This window comes from Dermacentor silvarum, chromosome 8, assembly GCF_013339745.2.
Source record: "Dermacentor silvarum isolate Dsil-2018 chromosome 8, BIME_Dsil_1.4, whole genome shotgun sequence".
NCBI lineage: Eukaryota > Metazoa > Arthropoda > Arachnida > Ixodida > Ixodidae > Dermacentor > Dermacentor silvarum.
Window position 1 is genome coordinate 31,656,541 of NC_051161.1, and position 21,167 is coordinate 31,677,707.

At 44.6% G+C, this 21,167-nt stretch overlaps 1 protein-coding gene across 9 annotated transcripts in view; it reads right to left on the reverse strand.

Annotated features, from left to right (window-relative positions):
* LOC119460960 (arginine/serine-rich protein PNISR-like) overlaps window positions 1–21,167 on the reverse strand; it is a 40,355-nt gene that overhangs the window by 18,479 nt on the left and 709 nt on the right. Inside the window, exons 2-9 of one of the 9 annotated variants that reach the window (XM_049672628.1) lie at window positions 20,083–20,166; window positions 17,756–17,947; window positions 16,409–16,752; window positions 14,509–14,653; window positions 13,985–14,211; window positions 12,351–12,542; window positions 10,961–11,063; window positions 3,845–3,901 (exon numbers count right to left, since the gene is read on the reverse strand). In XM_049672628.1, coding sequence (XP_049528585.1) covers window positions 3,845–3,901; window positions 10,961–11,063; window positions 12,351–12,542; window positions 13,985–14,211; window positions 14,509–14,653; window positions 16,409–16,752; window positions 17,756–17,947; window positions 20,083–20,161 — 1,339 coding nt within the window. In that variant the 5' untranslated portion in view covers window positions 20,162–20,166. Of the gene's footprint in view, window positions 1–3,844; window positions 3,902–10,960; window positions 11,064–12,350; window positions 12,543–13,984; window positions 14,212–14,508; window positions 14,654–16,408; window positions 16,753–17,755; window positions 17,948–20,082; window positions 20,230–21,167 lie in introns of all 9 variants that reach the window. The other 8 variants (XM_049672624.1, XM_049672626.1, XM_049672627.1 and 5 more) reach the window with 8 other exon arrangements.

Below are 21,167 nucleotides of genomic sequence, written 5' to 3' on the forward strand. Positions count from 1 at the left end.
AGGATCGACTCCTCGAGCCAGCGGCTAGGCATTTCGCGCGTCGGCACATCGCTCATCGAGTGTCGACTCGGACCTGCGACTAGGCACTTCGCGCGTCGGCACCTCGAGCGTCGACTCCTCTCGAGCCCGCGGCTAGGCATTTCGCGTGTCGGCACATCGCTCATGGAGTGTCGACACCTCGAGCGTCTATTCCTCGGACCCGCGGCTAGGCATTTCGCGCGTCGGCACTCGGACTGCGCGATTGAGCTTACCGAGCGTTTGGACCCGCGACCAGGCATTTCGCGCATCGGCACCTCGGACTGCGCGACTAAGCTCGTCGAGCGTCTATTCCGCGGACCCGCGACCAGGCATTTCGCACATCGGCAACCTCGGATCGACCCGCGACTTAGCACATCGTGCGCCGACCTCTGTTATCGTAATGCCACGATATCTAGTAATAATACCTATCATACCACCCCTTCATAAAGAGAACCTCATCATGAGCTCTGTTCACTAGGCCACTTGGGCTGGCACAGACACCTGGCTGTAGAAGTGAGGCATGATACAAAAAGTACAGGCTGGAAGCACCTAGCAGCTGCATTGCTGCCTATCTATCAGTGGCTCTCCTAACCTCCAGAGCCATTGTCAATGGAAGATGATTCAGAAGGCTGCTGAGAGCCTTCATTCAGTACATGGTCGATTCTACCAAAAGAAAACAATGCCTCACTGACTGCACTATAGGCTGCTATCAATGAGGCAGTCTGCAGATACAACGCTAGAACTACTGTATATTTTATTATATATTAATATATATAATATATATATATATTACGCCCACATAGTTCTGCACCTCACTTGGTTTGAAACCCAGGCACCATGCTCTTTGTAGAGCAGCAGTAAAGAATGCCATACAAACATGAAAAAGGCAAAACGAAGGCTCAGCAGACCAGAGGCCACATGTCCAAGAAGCCCCACATCACAAAACACATCAAAGATTACAACTTTGGTGCGTTTTAGAGAACTGAAGAGAAGGTGCAACTTTGAGAGCCGTTTTCTCAAAACTGTTTTTTCGCCTTTCTGCTCAGTTTCTGGAGCTGATTTCTTCGTTACCGTTTAGCCTATTTTGATTCTGTTTTTTTTGTCACGTTCCTTGGACTACAGTGCAGGTCGAGACAGTCTCGCATTTTTATCTTGACATTTTATAAATTTATGGCGTGGCTATTCGTTCACCCCGAAAGTGTGCTTGGTGCGAAGGTAACTTGAAAAATGACTATCTAAAAAATTTGTGTTGCGAAAAAAAAAAAGTAAGACTGTCACGACCTTCAGCACGCATTGAGCTATGCAGTCAATACTCAACGAGCCTTCCATCATGTTTTTTAAGCTCTCCAGGCCCTCCAGAAAGTTCAAGAGAGAAAAATTCTGCTCAATAAATGTTCTCAAGGTATCACTCTGAAACTTTTATGGAAGTATCAGGGAGACATTCTAAACATTTGTGCCAATTTTCATCAAAATCCATGAAGAAATCAGGGAGTTGATTTTCAAAGCCACGTCCCCCCCTTAATGATGGGGGTGAAATGCGGAAAACACCCGTGTACTTATATTAAGGTGCACGTTAAAGAACCCCAGGTGGTCCAAATTATTCTGGAGTCCCCCACTACGGCGTGCCTCATAATCAAATCGTGGTTTTGGCATGTAAAACCCCATAATTTAATTATTATTACTAATACGTTTTCCAATGTGCCTGTTCGCATGCCCTGTATGTCTTCCTGTTGGAGACAACGTGCTGACACTGGCTCTTGTCTTCAGTGATGCAAACGCACGCATCATGGTGCTATGCTGTCAATAAAGGAGTTGCGAGATCAAAATGTAGAACACAGAGCTCTACAGGATAAACTCAGTTGTTGCAGGTTCCCTTTCAGAAGTGGTGTTATTTAGAAGCATTGCCCACATACCCCCGGCCCCTGAACTTGCAAAGCCAGCATTAAAGTAATAACCAATCTACTCACCAGGCCTGTTGCTGTTACGTACGCCCCCGTCTTCCGTTACCTTCTGAGCTGCCTGCTGCTGCTGCTGCTGCTGCTGCTGCTGCTGCTGTTGCAGCCGGCGCTCATGCTGACGGTCCTCTTCGTCAAGTTCCTCAGCCACCTGGTGCTCCCACTCGGCAAACGCGGCTCGCTTGTCGCGAATAGAGCGCTGCAGCTCTTCCTCAGAGTCCTCTCCGCTCTCGGCACCAGCTGCTCGACTCGCTGTCGCTGCCGTAACCGCTTAGGCCACCTGAGAATGGTTGTGCCCACAGGCCCTGCCCATCAGATATCTCCACTAATAGCTTTAACAGACACAGATAAATGAAAGAGTGAACTTCTTTGTGACAGTTTCCCCTTCCATCTTCCACATCATAAAACATCCTAGCAAGATGCTTGCCTGACTGCAGCAACCGACCACGTTTCTGCTGTTCTTTTTTTTCCAGTAAACTCAACAACTACATGGTGTGAGAACATAAGGAGCGAAACCAGACAGCTCCAAGGAAATGCTCCTTGCAGTTGGCATCCAAGCAAACAATTCTCTATGCCTTTCCTTGTAGCTAATGGTACCCTCAGTAAGTAATATGCACAGTGGTGATATTTCACCTCCAACTGTTCTTACATCTGGTGCCCAGTCACTTTATAGGTTATCTATGAGTAGCAGTAAGATTAAAGGAATGCCAAGGAAGGACTAAACTTGGAACCAGCTTCTTTGTATTTACAGGGCGACATTACAATGAAACTAAACAGAATAAAATGTTAGGGTACCAAAGATTGAAACCAGGCAAAAAACAAGAGGCGGGTGGTTGCACCTCATTGATTTCTCCATTAATGTTAGTGTGCTGTATTTTTTACCACTTAGGCATGTAAAAAATAAAGTTCATTGTCTGTCTGTCTGTCTGTAGGCATGTAAAATATTACCACGAAACCAGACCTCAACAGTAATCCACATGTATGATATCATGTTGGCTACACTGTTAAAGCATTACACAAACCATATTGTATAAAATGTTGGCACATAGATTAGAGCTATATTTGAACATTTTCTCCATTCCAACACACTTGCATTTAACTTAGAGTTCAATAACTCCTACTAATCTAGTGGATGATTCTTGTGTTAATACAATTGTAGTCTAGGCAACCGCGAACTTGCCCAGAACTGCGGTCAAAACTCCTCCACGTGTTCATAGTGGGGTTTGGTGTCATAAAACTGATTCTTATTGCAGTGAAAATTGCTGTGGTACCCAAACTCTTTAATTGCTGGTTCACAAAGCTTGGGAGCTCTCAATATTCAGCAAGAACAGTGGAACTTGGCAATATTTTTCTGTAGGGGCTGACAAAATGTTCACACAGCCCAGTACACATTCTTCAAAAATACCGTATAGTATACTTGAGTAAGGGCCGCACACCCCGTACTTGATGGCTCGTAAATTGAGGGGGAAAAATAAGGTGGCAAACAAACAGCCTATCTGCTCCTGGATCTTGAAAGTGAAAGTGTGGCATACGATGTCTCCGGACATTATCACTAACAACCTCAAGGTTGCAGGGATTTCTAATGCTATGGACAGCAACGAGGATGACTGCCCTTTTGAAGGTGCTGATAAAATGCGTCCTAGCACCAGCGACACAATTATAGATGGACTACTAACATGCGCATCTCCATCTGCACCCTGCAGAAATAGAGAAAAAGAAAGTGGTGCCCTTACACGTGAGTATATACGGTATTACTTGTGCATACACACACAAAAACATTTTTCTTGACAACAAATACCCCAGTGTGAATGCACCAGATAAGCATGCAAAATGTAACGTGCTGCGTTGACAACAGCCCAGAGTGAACTTACCCAATCCACCAGTAATATTTGCCAAAGCGGAGGAGGATCTGAGCTGGCGGGCAGGAGCTTTTGCAGCAATACAGCAGAGGGGAACCATTTTAGTGCACGACACAGAGAACACAACCTAGACACAGGGGAACACCAAGTCCCCTGCTCACAGACACAAGACAAAACGTGTCAACAAACACACAGTTTTCGAAAAAACAGCCTAGACATTTGCAGTCACTTTCCTCAGACTGTCAAGAACCAGCTATACTGCATACATTTATGCTTACTTGATATTATAGTCATAAAGTCCCGCAAACACGAGACAAAATGAAATAAAAAATGACATCCTGGTGTCCCATTATGACACAGTCCCACATTCTAGCATTACAGGTAAATAATACCTCATATTACAAACAGGCAGTTACAACAAATTTACAAGTAACAGGCAATCCTATCACATTTTGTGTTCATTCTCTCTCTCACAGCCTAAATACAATGTGCACAGCTGAAAAAGGTGATAAATAATCCTGCACGAATTTCAATATATTCATTTCCTCTTATGCCTGCTTCATTTATCAAAGTGAGAGAGAAACTCACATTTCTGCTTACTGGAGCATTTTGCTAAATTAAACATCTCAAAACTCATGAAATTCAGCAGACACCTGCACAAAAACTAGGTGTGTAAGCATTTTATTTGGCACAAAGCAAGAGGTTGGTGAAGCAAACTTTCCAGATGCAACTAAGGTGCGCTAGCTTCCTAAAATAAGCTGTCACATAATACCTAATGCAGGAACTTGGATGCCTTTGTCCAACATTGTCAGATAACCAAGGTGAGCTCGGAGATTTGCTGTTTAGTTTACAGTTTCCATACCAGCAGTGGAACAGCCATTTGACCTTGTGTGCAGGTCTTGGCACAGCCAAAAATATGATTTGGCGCAGTGACAAGCACCCCCATTTAACTGAAATTCTGATAGCTCAAAATACTGGATAAGTTGAATTTTTTTTCTGGCCTTGTTGTCAGCCAATGTGTTTTTCATCTCTCCTTGACAAGTTTTTGCACCGAACTCCGGATACCTCGAAATCTCGACTTTGAAAATACCAGAGAAAAGGCATCGACACGGCATCATTTGCACATGCTTTTCACCCTGCCCCAGGTCGCTAACCGAGCCAAACACCGTGCTGCGCTTGCGGCTTGGTTTTCCCCTTTCTTTCTATCTAACACCGCCCGTGTGCTCTTGCTCGGCTGCTCGCTGCTACTTCATTGTGGCTCACACATGCAGTTGCGAGCTGGTCGTTCTTTTTTCCTTCTCATTTAGAACGCTGGTAGTGACGCATCAACGTGGTCACAGAGCAGCAATCATGACCTTGAGCAAGATGATCGGCACTTTAGAGCAGGCGTGAGCAGCTCATGAACTGTGCCCTAAGAAGCCACCATGCGAGCCCACAGGGTTTCAGTGCGATCGCGGCTTGGTAAAGACACTTGCTTCATGCTCACGCGATGTGGAGGCGAAAGCCTCACATCTGAGGCATCAATTACGATGCAGAAAGTAGCGGCGTCAGCTTTTTGGATGTCTAACTGGTTATGCTCGGACAACTGGCTTCAAATATTCCATTCGAATCAGACACCTTGACTCTGGGCCAAGCACGCTGTCTTGGCACAGTGTCAGTAACACAGTTGTCCGTAGACACTAACGTGTGCAGTGCCGCTGCACGCAAAAGTTATCGAGAATATTACTGGTGGCCTTTTGAACAGGCTCCATGAGGTCTACGTGCAGACAGCAGCCTTCTATTTCAGTGATTTTGCTTATCTTGAATTTTTTTCCGGTTTTTACAGCTTCGAGTTAGCGGGGGTTTACTGTATACCAGATATGGTCTAAATTTTAACTGAAATAGTCAATACAGCAGAGCTGGCTTTGTACTCATCAATGTGGAATTGTGGCAAAAAATTGCGAAACTAGTTCCATTAATTTTAATAAAATGGCTTTCCCTGCAAGTACATCATGGTACTATAAAGTCCCTCCCGCCATTTAGACTGGTAACGAGCACTGCGCATTCTGCGCACATTAAGGGAGCAAGAAAAAAGTAAGTTTCACCCAAAAGGCAAAACATTGATAGCAATAGCAAAGTATTATACAACTGCACGAGCTAAGATTCGTAGTTTTATCGGCTGTATAAGTTGCAGTAAACATTCACTTGCCAATTAAGGGGGGACACAGGGATCAGATCGCGAAAATCGCGAGAAAAATCAATTTTTGGAAACCACACGTTTCGGTATCTGCAACGCCTAATCTATGCTGTATCAAAATGGTTTGGCTGAAAACGCACGAAAACTGCCCGAAAAAAAATTAATTTGTCAGTGCGCAGGGCGAGAAAACAGCATTAAATCGCGCAAAACCACCGCAGTTCACGGAGCCACATCTCGTATTTCCCGCCACCGAGCGCCGCCATCTTCTTGGTATCGTTCGAAAGCTCAAAGTTTCGCCGTTCCACTTCTCAATTCGTCGGTCATCGCCATCTTGTAACAAACGCACAAACACAAAAGAAGCGCGGGTCTGCTGAAGGTAGTCACACAGGCCCTCTGATGAAAGCGGGCCTCCGATTGGCTGCTGCGCTAAAAGGCATCTCCCCATTGGTTACTGCTGCAGCAGCGGGCAAGATGGCGGCCGCAGTTGTCCGCTTCGCAAACCACGCCGGCGTCTTCACTTGACACGCAGAATTCGGATTTTTGAGAGCTCCCAGGTTAGTGATGGATCATCGCTCGTTTGAGAAGAGATTTTGAACGAAGCACGATTTCGGAATACGGAAGCGCGAGCCTCCTACGGCGAGAAAAATACGGCAATTAGTGGGAGAAGCGGAGGATTACCCGACTGAACGTGCCGCGCTATCTTGCACCGTGTGACTTGAGCAGCGAAACCGACAATCGCCCTGTGTGATCGACACTAATGACGCAGTCGACGGAAGATGTGCCAACGGAGGCTCCCACGCCTCGGCATACGGCCACGCGAATCAGCCGAGATCGTATCGATGCGAGTCGAAGGTCACCATCGCCGGCAAAGACAGTGCACTCAGTTTCTGATGCATAGTGCGACACGGACACGCCGCCTCCTAGCGAACCCCAACCGTCGACGAGCTACAGTGTAATAACCGAAGATTCACCGGAAAAATAGTCGCCCGAACGGCGCACCAGTCGGACGCGCCTCGAGCCGCGTTCCGTGTCAGCGGTGACTGCAGAAGCGCGAGCATGCAGCGTTCGCGACTCCCTTTGCGCGGTGTCCGCAACTGAACAGAAGCTCAATTTGATGGACCAGCCAGGCTATGAAATTTTAAACGCCCACCAAACGACGAGGCAAAGGTGCAAGAAGATGCCCGACAGCAATGATGCCAAATATTACAGCCTTGATGCGTTCTAATAAATCTGCGCTGCTTGCAAAACTTTGCAGCCCGTTCTCTCAATTGTGTTTCTTTTTGTCGGTCACCACGCTCGTGGAAAGCATAGCACAACAATGGCTCGACCGATTTTGATCCCGTTTGTTTTTATGCATTCCCTGAAGTGTGCTTGAGGGTATGACAGTCTTCAATATCTTGTTGATGGCTTACTTTTTTTTTCTACATGCTAATTTGTGAGTGACAAGTTCTGGTACAATTAGTGAAGGTGAACATGATGTTCTGTGTAAAAAAAAATAAAGGGATTAAAAAATTTTTGCAACTGTTGTACCCTGTAGTGCTCTTTTGAGCAAAGATTAAAACTAAAGGCAGCTAGCTCCCTGTCATGTTTAGTTACTGTGCCAGGCTTTCCACGAGCAAGCTTGTAAACTTTTGTAAATTCTTATAAAACAAAAGCTAATGAAGATATCTTAATGAAATTTTAGATTTGCCTCTCTATTGCAATGTACAGTGTGTGTGCCAAATTTCAGCCCTTTCTGCCAAGAAACAAAAAAGTTCCAAGAAACAAAAAAGTTAATTTTCATCCCCTCCTCCCCCCTTAAGTTAACAAGCATGGTGTCACACGTGTACAGGCAAACAAATTTCACTCAACAGTGCACATTCACTGTCGCAATGCTGGATGTCACGAAGAGTGGCAGCAACAGCTAGCGAATTACCCCTTGTGCTGCCTCTCACTTCAATGCAAACTAGGCGTGCGAGAACACGGGGCAAACGAAGACATCAGCCATCTCGGGTCACCTAACTTTTGCAGTCACAGCAGATTACCTCCAAGATAGGGCGCGTGTGGCTGTGATGAAGTGCAGGCTAACCTGGCCTCCTCCCCCTTCTTTGAGTGCGAGAGAAGATGCCAACGCATCATGCCACCATCCTTCTCTGCTCACCATCACACGCTTTCCCTCGCACCTACAGCATATAACATACAGCCATAATCTCATCGCACTTGGACTTTATACAGAGCCTCAAGGTGCCGACGAGATGCCAACGACGATGGCAGAAATTCGCCTTGTCTCAATAATGAATCACGGAACTAGTGCACTTCAACAAGACCATGTCATAGGATGTGCATGACTACATTGAAGTTACAGCAAAGGCGTCCACAGGTTCCTTTTAATGCAGCCAACGACAAATTTTTTGGACGCCCGAAATTTCAGACGTTCAAACACTTCGCTGTCCGATTTTTAAACTTTTTGCCGTGACAGCAGGTACGAAATGGCATTAATTAAAGCCATCACTACTGACATTTTGGTTATCTCGCAGCCTTGAACCAGCGCTATCGCGTGTTGATTTGCTGGCAGTAGTAGTAGTTTTATGCGGTCATTAGGCCTAACTGTTTCGACATTCGCTGTAAAGTTTCGTGCCGTTGAGTTCCGTGTCTTTCATTTAATGGATTCGCCGCTTTCAGCAATAGCACCGACTCTACTTTTGTCATCCTCGCCTACACTGCGGAAAGCACAGCAAGAGTCTGAATGTTTTAATGCCAGTTCCCAAATGTCAGCTTCGCCACAATACAGTGGTGTTACTCAGTAAAGCATACGCAATGTATTGCAGAGAAGTATACCAAAAGTGCAAAGGGGTCACTGTTACATGACACAAAATGCGCTCCCTAGTTCTACACACGAGCACCTGGCATCTTCTATGACAGTACGAGCACCAAGATTCTATTTGTGCAGGCAGGCCTTTAAAGATATTTTGAACATGGCTGTGGTGATTTGAGCTCTTGAGGGCAGTTAAAGGCATGCATTCACTTTTTTGGACTGCCCGATTTTTCAGATGTTCTTGCGGTCCCTAGGGAGTCTGAAAAATTTGATGCTGACTGTATACAGCGCAGTTCACTTATAACGATACCACATATAACGATATATCTGTTATAATGATGAGTCGACCTAAGAGTATCAACTTATGCATTAGGGCTATGAGAAAAAAAAAAACATATATAACGATATATTATTCACCGCATATCGGATATAACTATCGAAATTTTGCTTCTGGGCAGCGTTTTTCATGCAGAATAATCGTGAAATTTGCGTTTCTAAGTTGCCCTTAATCGAGACAGGGCGAAAATTTACCTACGCTAGTTCGTATCTGCCGCCATTACTGCGGAGCGCATCCCGCCCATGCGCCGACTGCGAACGAAAGCCACGGAGAGCATCGCAAGTTGGCGCAGCATGCACAAGATGGCGCCAGCTGCTTCGTGTCCACATCGCCGGTGGCTGTGTGAGCATCCAAAGAGGAGGGGGGAAGAAAGCGATAAGCGAGCAGTGCCTGCGAGGCCTACGCTGCCTCTACAATCGCCCTGTCTCAGCGAGCACGAAAATTCGCCGTGGAGAGGTGCACCGACAAAGGGCAAAGCTGTTTCTCTCGAGACGAAGTTGCAAATTTTGCAAGAGTCGAAGAAGTACGAGCTCGTGCAGTCGACGATATCGATGATTACGAAAACAGGGAGCGCCACGATAATGAAGGCTAGAAGTAGTGACCATGCCATCAACGGAAAAAGCGGGCTTTGTGCGCCAGGACGAAACCCTCATGGGTGAAACTAACACGGTGGAAGGCGCAGACATTACCTAACTCTGGGAGCGCATACCACCCCATAGGTGGTGCTTCGATGGAGGAGTTTCTAAGTGCAGGTAGTGCTGCCTCATTCTGCGAAGAGATCTCCGCCAGGGCGATTGTTGTCCCGACAGAGGCGACGACAGTAGCGGCAGTGACGACGAGATTGACAATGGCCCGTCAATGACACCGACCCCGATGTTCAACCAAAGTGCAATGTCATCGATCGAGTCGCTCATTGATTTCACGCACGCTAAACTATAGCCGCAGTGTTCGTGCAGCAGCTGGACGCGATGCACACGGCGGCTGTGAATCCGAAACTTCTGTGGAAGCAAGCGCAGATTTCAATTTCAGCGTGCCTAAAGATTGAGACGCTATTTAGAGGTATAAATAAATGTGCCGTGGAACATGTGAAAGCTAATTAAATTATAACCTTAGAATGTGCTCTTCCAATTGTGCAGAGCTTCAAGAAAAGCCCATAATAATAAGCAATCTATGTCAGCGTTTGGGTGCACGTATTACAAGATAAAGTGGCAGTGCCAGTAACTGTGCTAAACAATGCTCGACCAGACATTATCAGAGTCTCCTTTTTATTTAACATCCTCTTTGAGCAAGCTCCTAGCCACGTTGGTATGAGTAATGTCAAACTGCAGCACAAAGGGCACAAAAATAAGACCGCACAGCAGCAGTACATTGGAACACTTGTCGGAGAGAAATGTAACAAAATTACAAAAACAGTGAATGGAGAACTGACAACATCGGCTATTTCCGTGGCTATGGCACTTCGTTGACTTCCAGGATGATGACGACAACGACAGTGAGCTTTATATTTCGGTTTCAGTTTTACTGCCAAGGCAGGATCTACAGAAGGCAGCTATCATTCTTATGCTTCATTTGGTGCAGGCTTGCCGCAATTTTCCGTTAAAATGCCGTTTTGGAGCAGGATGGAGCAGGATGGCGCAATTGGCGCAGCTGCTCCACCACTGCATACAAACAAGCAAGAATACTACAATAATGCTAGGTCTAATAGCCAAGAAGGATGTGCTCTGAAAATTGATTGTGCATCAAATACTTTCTTCACAAATGCATAAGAATGCTGCTCCATGACGATTACTACACGCAACTTCAATGCTACACTGAAGCTACCTTTGAGGACTGCTTTCTGGAAAGCCTCCTGGCATAAGGAGTGCATCTCTTCATTGGTCACTTCGAGCAACAACTCAGTAAGCATCCTCCGCACTTTCAGCATCTGAAAACAGTCACAGGGGCATTCCTTAGCACACAGCATGTGCTTACTTACAAAAATGTAGGCTACAATAATGCGCAATTATTTAAGATGCATGCGTAATACCACACCAAGGCACAGTTAGAGCTTCAGAAAATGCTTAAAAACTCCTTAAACATCGGGAGCGATAATTACCTTAGTGATTTCTTTAGGATAGTGCTTACTACAGCAGCATACATTTTAAAATTACTTGAACCAGAAATGCGATATGCAGGTAAAAACTTACATTAATATTTTAAAGCAATACAGCAACATTTCCAAGTTTAATTGAAAGTTTGTCACGTAGAAGCCAGGGCAACAATACAATACAGTAATTAAAAAAAAAGAATGCTAGCTTCCGCTCAATACACATCTTTTGCCAATACATTTTCTTACCATTCCACGATTAACGTCAGTTATTTCACTATTGAACTAGTCAGCATCACACAAGGTAAAGAAATTATTGTTTCAAAAATGTAATGCTCTCTCAAAGCCACAAAGTCTTTGCACATCTTGCATGGAATTACTCTATGCTACTTTAACCCTGTATTCAAAAAAGTTGCTTCACTCAACATTCCACCTCAACTTAGGTACAAATCACAGCATGACCCCTCCTCTGATGCGATCAATGCACTTCCACGACACGGCAATGCCCGAGCAAAAATTTTCAAAGCAGGTGCTCTCAAATGCACTGGTCCAAAGGTCTATTTCTTAAGGAACTCGTCATAGGAATTGCCCAGAAGCACTCAGACCTGCCAAAGCTAGAATTTGGTGAAAAATACTAAATTTATTACTCAAGGTGCTGACTGTTCATAAAAGAGAGATTTGCAGACTTTGTTCTGTCAGGAGACAACAGGCATTCTGCTCTATAGCCACAGCAAGAATTTTCTGCGTCACTGAAAAACAAATGTTCATGAAGTTCACGAAGGACCTGCTCGATAATTGAGCAGGCCCGAATTATCAATCTAACAAAAATCGGTAGGCGATTGTATTTGTATTCATTTTCTGAAATAAGATTTACCGTAAACTGGATACAAATGAAAAATATAAAAATAACTGTCAATATGACAACAGTTAACAAACTCCACAAATCACACATTTTAGGATAAAATTGTGAAAGTTGGCAGGTATGACTCGTATGAGCATTACTGAATCACAGTCTCTTCTTCAGACGAGGGTCAGAGGTACGCTCCATTTGGTGGAGCCAAGTGATAACTTCCGATCCGAGGCTCCATTGTGAATATTGAGGTTAGTGCCTTTTTATTAGCTTACCATTTCCTGATGCTGCTCTTCAGGCGTCTGGAATCTGAAATCCTCTTCTCTTGCCCGCACAGGTTCTGGCTCTGGTGAGGATTCGCGTGGCGGTGGCGGCGGTGGAGCGCCATTGCTTTTTGGTGACAGCCTTGCACGACCACCTTCACTGAACATGTCAACAGCATCCTTATCATCTTCAGAATCAGAATCCTAAAAGAGAAAAAAAATCCCATAAGGACACGCGCCTCTCACGTGAATACATCAGTCAACCAAGGAGTGCAATGCACACCGTCAAGTTCTTGGCCGACATCTACATCACGAAGCAATGTAGCAGTCTGGCAACAGAGGAGGGTCAGTCAAAGCACATTTCGAGCAAAATGCTGTCAGATACATATACAAGCAACTACAAAGAGACAAGAGAGGTTATTCAAAATTGCATTTTCTGTTGAAAAATCACGTTATATAGAGACATGAGTGAGCAGTAAAACAAAGAAAAAAAGAAACCTAAGAAAAAAAGCATGAATGGCAATTTGACAGGAAAATTTTATATTCGCGCACCCCTAGCTAGGACAAATGCAATACTAGTAGTGTGATGCTACCTGTAGAATTACCCTAGCCACCTTCAGGCATTGCACTGCACAGTGAAACACGGCAAACAGTGTGTTTCCCCTAACAATGGCAAATCACACCACCGTTTCATGGCAGCGGAATCAGCACGCTTTTGTTCAGCATCGCCACAGACATACATTTCCAATTTATTCTGGATAACACATGCAAGTAATGCACCTAAATGTAGTATTAAGTTGCAGGCACCACGACATGCCACACAGGGCTGGGCAGTATCGAAGCTACACATATCTTAGATACTATCTTAAGATCGTAGATCAACTGCGAGGCTTTCCTTTCGAGGAACCCGTATGGGTTTCCTTTGTGGCAATTGCTACGTTTGGATGGATGTCTTATTTTCCCTTCAACTCCAGTGTTTCGACAGCAAGTTTCCAGGGTCATCGAGTGAGATGTGTTGATGTTTGCTCGAGTGCACGTGACACCATGCTTGTTAATTTAGTTAGTATGCCTATCTTTACAAGTTTATATGGCCAATAAAACTACTATCCTTACTTCGTATAGCGATCTACTAATTTGCTATCGCAATCGATGCTTCGCCTTCCGGGCGGAACTGCGACTTTCTTTATTCATACAACTTTAGTGCATTGGGAGTAAATCTTTGTTTTTCCAAATGAAAGAAAGTTGTATTTCTGTATGAAAGCATTACGTGTGCGATGCAGTAAAATACTTTTTTTTTCCTTTCTTTTGGTTGCGGGAAACAAGATGCGCGCTACAATCGAGGGCGCGTTAGAATTGAGTAAATATGGCATATATGAGGAGTTTACTGTATCGAAGTATCTTAAGGCACAAATGGCGAGTTTCGCATTGGATACAATTAATCCACTGGCATCTTGTATCGGTATCATGATACAATATCAAAGTATCTTTGCCCAGCCCTGATGCCAGGTCTGTGTGCAGTTTGAGCACAAATGACCAAGCAGTTTTGTCAGAAGAGCCATGTATACCTGGCACTGTTATTTAATAAGCAACATTCGATGTATAATATCTGTAACACGCACTGGACATGCTGTGCATAGCTCACTTACAAACTTTGACTTTGTGTTTGATGGGTCGTTATCTTCAGTCTGTTTGCTGAGCCTTGCACGTCGCTCTGTTTCTTCCTTTTCACGTTCCAGCTTGCGCATCTTTTCCCTCTCCATTTTCTCCAAGCCCTCACGAATCCAGCCAGGCAAAGTTTTGCGTTTGGCGGCATCTAGGACATCAACAGACATGGGAATTTCCATGTTAATCTGCCTGCTCCTGCACTTAAATCCTGAAATGACACACAAGGCAATATTTTAGAAAGAGGCATAAGTACATTGCAAAAATGCGTTCCAGCAGAGAACAAGGACACAGACATCAGGAAAGAAAATAGTGCTGTGTGCAGTACGAAATGCACCAGCAGAATGTTGTGTCTTATTTCTTGGTGTCTGTGAGTTGATTTCCGCTGGAAATCATTTTGCAATGTGCATCCAGCGACCTCAGGCACTAAACATTCTTAGGCAAGGTACAAGCAGGCCTTTCAAAGCTGCTTATAAATGTCTGAATAGTGAGAGACCCAAGAGCTCACCTATCTGTGGCACCTCCTCTTCAAAAAAGGGAACTTGGATGTCTTCCCTGTCATCACACCGCTCTTTCCTCAGGAATGGTGGTGCGCAAGAGTTCTGGCCCATGCCCCAGTACTGGTGGTAAGGTTCCCCGGTGTTTGGATAGCTCTGCGAGAGATGCACAAGAGCGTTGCTGAAGTTTACACGCAACACATTATTGTCTTTTGGCATGAGCTAGTGGCCAAGCTTTGCTCCATTAGACCTATCCCACACAATCCTCTCAGTTTCCAATGTCCCGCACTTTACCAGACGGCACGCCTGTAAATGGCCCAAACGTACATAGTTCTTGTCCTCTCTTAAACTGCCATACACCTTTCTTTGAGTTATGAGAATGTGGTCAAGTGTTCATATCTACAATTGCCAACTGATTTTTCGGATGTCTTTTTTTCAGGAGGGGAGGAGGGAAGGTAGGACATACTTAACCCTTTGAGGGTCGAACTTTTTTTCCCCATTTGCAACCCCCCAGGCCCGATTTTTTTTTTATTACCGATTTAAATTCTTCGAAAGAACCTATTTAGAAAAAAAATGGTTGCAATTTTTTTTTTTAGGGATACTGTAAAGTGACGAAAAAATTGTTCGTGTTGTAAAATACACAATGTTTATCCATGAACAAGAAGATAAGCGCACTGAAAAATGGTTGTGTGCAGGTCCGGATACCGAAACAGGTGAGAAGCCTTCGTCTTATCGCCAACAAGGTGTGGTAAAGCTTTTGTGGTCTCCAAAAAGAAATGCAAAAACGGCGGCATCATTTGTGTGTATACGTGCTTGCCCGGGAACAGGTGTAATCGCACCGCTGTGAGCGATAAACGATCGAGTAACAAGCGGTCACCCTTTGAGAGATTTGAAACCAGATAGCCATCAGCTTAGCGCGTGCAACAAGCGGGAGCCACCGCAGGAGAAAACCGAAACTTGCTGCCGCCGCGCAGCGCGTGCGCGCCCGGATGCGCGAGCGATAGCCGATACGCGGTTGCCATAAACAAACAAACATACAAACCAAAAAGAATAAGAATAAAAAAAACAGAGAGGCATCGGCGCAAGTAAAAAATTCCACGTGTTCCCGTCGAGTGGCAGCACATGCCAAGCGAAAGAAATCACTGAAAGGCGTGCTTTTTAAATGTACAAGCACGTCATTGACCATTTTGAAGGTGTTCGCGGAGGACGTATATGTACGTCATTGACCATGAAAGGGTTAACTACTCTGATTTCTTCACGGCATCACCACAAATGCCACAAAGGCACTGTATACATAGTAAAAAAAATTTGTCACTGCATTTTGTGTTTTGCTGGACTTGTCCCACATTATCTCTGCACACTGTGTTGCAAATATCATTGCTGTGGACAGCGTGGTTGTACAATCCTTTGAAGACTACTGCATTGAGACAACGGCGTCTTTCAGAATAAGGTAAGTGTAAAGTGCATAACCATCACAAGGTTTCAAGCAGTTGTTATTGCAGCGAAGCCAAACCCTTCACAAGTGAGCGTCAACAAGTCACACGATTGCTGGGCGGAGCAAAATAGTTATTTTTTACAAAGGTCCCATTTTATGGGTATTAAATAGGGTTTGATTTCTGACACGACTTTTTCAGACTGTTCCCATTGCTTGAACTCTCATAGTCTCCTTGAAGTCCCAAAAATCAGTTGGCAACCATGTTAACACCCAGCAAAAACTGATGCAACAATTTAAGTCACCTGAAGCATAAGTTTGTGTTCCAGCCATGCCAGCACATCACAATAGTAGCGTGTGCCGACCCTTTACAAAGCTTCCACTTTCATATAATGCCATGAGACACTCTTCACATGCAGTGCAGCGGATTATGCCTGAAGATCCTCCACAGCGCTACAAAATAACCACAGGATTCCTGCCTCATTTGGCTGGAGCAATGTCTGAGCTGCACCTACGTCCATGAGTGGCGGTGGGGGTGCGTACTGGGCGTACTGTTCAGCACCGCCGTGGTTGTAATCGTAGCTCTGGGAGGCGTGTGGCTGGCTTGAAGAAACATGGCCATAGTCAAAGGTCTCTCTCTCCGAGACTCCCATGGGTGGCATGGGAGCAACTGCAGGAGGACCCATCCCCCCGGCCGGCATCGCCTGGTGTGGACCTACTGACGACTGCCAGGGTTTTCCTTCCCCAGCCCCCCAGGATGACGATGCCGGTCCTCCCCAGTAGCCGCCTGTTGGTGGAGGTGGCCCAGATGGTGGCATGCCTCCTGATTAGACAAGCAGAGAGCATGGGAAAAACTATGAAGATAAAAGCGCACAAGATGGCACAGCTTTCTTTAGAAGCACAAGCACTGTGCATATCCGAGGAAGTTCCACTACTCAGGTTACTGGAAACAAGACAATTAGAGGATGGAACAAGACACAAAATGAAGTGCACAACTCGAAATGACAGTCTCCTTGTCTGCACACATGAGGGAATCCGGTTCATGTCTTGCTCCATCCTCCGTTCGTCTTGTTTCTAGTAACCTTTCTAGCACAACTTACTTAAACGTAGAAGACCAACTAGCCCCTCTAGAGGCCTCATTAACTGTTGCCCATTTTATTTCATGCCTTGTTCCATCATCCATTCGAATTGTTTCCAGTAACCTGTGTATCACAACTTACTCGAGTACGGAAGACCAGCTAGCCAAGCCTTATCAAGTACTGTACAGCACGCTGAAAAAATAAATTCATTGTAAGAACACTTATTACTATGGCATTCCGGTGCTGAGCATGCAATAGATAGTTCGACAGCTGGCCACTGCATTTTGTTGCAAGTTAAACAAATCCAAGTGCCCAAAATTATTGTTCACATCGTACAGCCCCAGCATCTGCTCCCTAAGAGTGACCGAAACTTTTCTCGGAAGGCATGTTCTTACTTTCCTACAGGCAACTGAAATTGATGGTGACATCATGGCCACAATTTTTTGTGCACCGTTTATAGCATGCGTATCGCTTTGGGACATCAAGTCTCATCAATCTAAACCTAATCATCAAAAGGACTTTTTGAGCTAATTGGTACAATTTCCTTCAAATGGCACTATGTTGAAGTTGACATACACAAGATAAAGACAGCAAGAGAAAGACATACACTGGCACTCGTGTGTTCAGTCATCTCTTGTGTATTTATCCTTCACACCAGTCAAAAGAATGCACAACAATGCCAACCATGCAGGTCGTAATAAAGTGTTGCACTTCGTTTCAGAACAAGGCATGCGTAACATCTCATACCAATCGGCGGTCGCATAGGTTTGTGAGCTACAGATGGGGGCACCCCAAGAGGTGCCTGAGGAGGTGGCAAAGGTGGTGCAGGCACTCTGGGGGCCATAGGTGGGGCCATATGTGGTGTTGGCATAGGTGGTTCGGGCCTGGAGGGCGCCTGCTGCATTTGGATCCATTGCTTGGCGAGTTGGGCCCAGTCCACTGAGAAAGCAAGGTGCGAGACTTTTCTTAGGACAAGTATTGGGGGACAAGGAAAGTGAGTGCCACAAAACCCGTCCAACCAAGTAGATTCAAGGAGCCATTCAGACTAAGAAACTACAGAGAAACAACATAAATGATACTGAGGAGGGAAAAGAAAGGCAAGTTTGGCAAAAGCAAATTAATTTTGAGTTATTTATTGCAATGTCACTTATTAGGTCTTGGAGATCAGAATGTGCTTAGGTTTGATCCTAAGACAACAACAAATATTTCTAGTATACACAAAAATAATGCTTAACCTTGCACTCGGCCGCACAACGCTTGAAACAGTGAAGCTTGGCGATCGTAGCCCAGCATTTTCCGGAAGTGCGCGCGAACTTTTCATCATATTACTCATGATGATGATAATTTCTTTTTGCGCATCTCGGACTTATGGCCATCACTGCGCGTTGCATAGCGCAGCTTGCAACACCGACACCGCGTTCCAGGAGACTTGCTCCGTGAATGAGTCTCTCTCTCGCTCTCATAGCACGCAAAACCTATTCACCTCGCAGAGCACGAGCGTACGAACGCGCCAGCTGCGGACGAAGACGACGACGCTCGAACGCAATTATATGGTTCGCATAAATGCATGTTCTGTAAGCGTGGCTGTATAGCCTAGTGGTTACGACACTCGCTTTGGGAGCGGGGGTACGCGGGCTCGAATCCCACCTCGGCAAAAATGTTTCTTTTCTTTCTTGGTAGTTTCTTGATACGCACCACAAATTACGGCTGGCTTAAACAGCTTCGCTGTTAAAAAAAAAAAAAAAACTCACAGTTTTACAACACACACGACCACGTTTTCTGGGCTCCAGGGCACTAATTTCATGATGTTGAAAGCAAGCGACTGGCTTTAAATTGTGCAATTGAAGTTGTCAATGAAATAAATGGAATCAGTGGCCATGACATTTAAGACACAAGCTTGCTGTATTTCAACAGGCCCTCAGCCTCATGAGGATGAATGGCAAAGGTGGCAACAAAGACAGCCTTAGGCAGCAGTACTTGATTTATATTACTCAAAAAAGGGTGTGTATCACCAGCACATTACCCGGGGACTGTGAAGGAAACACACACCAACTTTGCTTTACTTGTTTAATTTACATTTACTTTTCTTCAAGTCAGCCAACCTCAAGAACCATATTTAAATGTGCCTGGATGGCACATCTTATGTCGAGCCCAAACCCCATGTGAGCGTGCGCGACAGCGACGAGCGATGGCTTTGAGCTACAAAAGGGGCCAATGCGCAAACAGATAGCTCGTTCTCGTCGCACGATCGCTTGGTTTTGGAAACCTAGAATTCGTTGCTCGTCGCCCAGAAGTGCTATGAGCGACTAGCCAACAGCACGAAGTCGGAACAGGTTGTACACCCTTGTAATTTTTTAATGGTGTTGCGCGAGCATCAATTGCACGGCGTGTCAGCGGCTTTGTAGCGGCAAGGAACGGTGGGATTGGCGAAAGTTATGCAGGCTTGCAAGGGGATTTCCAGTTCAAACGTTTGCTGCACTGTTTGCTTCAGGAGTGCCCCTCGCCACTGCAAGGCCACAGACACACCGTACGGTCGACGCTAGTGCACTATTATTACAAAATTGCAAGGGTGTACATCAGGGACATACTACCAGTTGTCGCACGAAACGAGCAAACGACCAAGTTTTGATGCATGGAAAGATAAAAAAACCTACAGCAAGACCTTCAGAAATACTTAATGCTGCTCAGTACAGCATAACAAATCAACTTAAACTATTAGAGTTTGCATGACACCAGTTTCGTCGCTTATTTGCTGCCCTCATCCTGCCACCGAAAACGCCAGAAAGACGTCACTCAATGTCGTCGCTCGCATGGGGTTAGACTAGTAGGCGACGAGTGGACGCGACAGCCACCTCCATCGCATCACTTGTCGTCATCACGCGCAAGATCGCTTGCATGGGGTTTATACTTCAGACAAATAGTTTGGTATCAGTGCCTGTTATGATAACGTTACTGTAACGATCACCAATTCCTAACTAAATTATGCTAGCTGCAACACACTAAGGCCACAATAATGCTCTATGTCTACACATTATGTTAAGAAATGAAAACAGCACACATGTAATGTTTCTTACCTTGTTCATGAGGCACGTTTTGATACATGGAGGCATGAATCGGCCATTGATTCCACGGTCCAGAGGGTCCGGACCACATGATTTCTATTTACAGCAATTTTTTACACTGAAGAAAAAACAGGCAACTTGCAGTCTCTTTCATGGCTGCTAAGAAAGAAGCGAATCAAGGCATGCATCACAAACAGCGTGTGAACGCTCATACGGCACCGTTAAAGAGAGATGCTACTCGGAAAAAAAAATATGTATATATACATTATTAGCACCAGAGATTTGAATATACTGCCATTCAGAGTGTTCTTTATGTAGGTTTCAAATATTTTATTAGTTCTTTTGTAGTTGCTATACTTTTTTTACTGATGTCTTACACAATTGCAAAATAGTGATCTTCGGAGGCACTTCCTTGTGTATTAAATTTTCACGAAAAGTATCGTGCTGTAGCTTATTTAGCTCTTTGTAGACTAAGAACTGCCGATATCTATCCAAACTGCATTTATAATTAGTGTAAATATGAAAAAAAAAAGATTAATTTTAACACTAATTTTCTTCACAACCCCATGAGAATGTCCTATTGCACTTATAATTGTCCTATACTAACAAAAGTTGGCATACATACTCTTCAAGATATGTAGAATGTTGATATACACTTGAAATTGCAACATCTCTCAGCAGTAGTAGCGGAAGTATAAGGCTATATTTGAAGGGATTGTGAAAAGAATTGGTTTAAGTGTCCTTAATTTTTTTTTTGCATAATTTCAGTAATTGTACATGCTGTTTGGACATATATCGGCACTTTGCGGTCTACAACGAGCTAAATTAGTTACGGCGCGATGCTTTTTGTGAAAATTTTATACACAAGGAAGTGCCTCCAAAGATCACTATATTTTGCCGTTGTGTAGTGCATAACTGAAAAAATATAGCAGCTACACACAAACTAGCGACATATTTGAAATCTACATAAAAAAATTCCATGAATGGCAGTATTTTCAAATCTCTACTACAAATAATAAAAAATAAATTGTCTCCAGTAGCATCTCCCCTTAACATAGCGCGCATAATACCTATAACAAAGCTTTCAGACTGAGTTC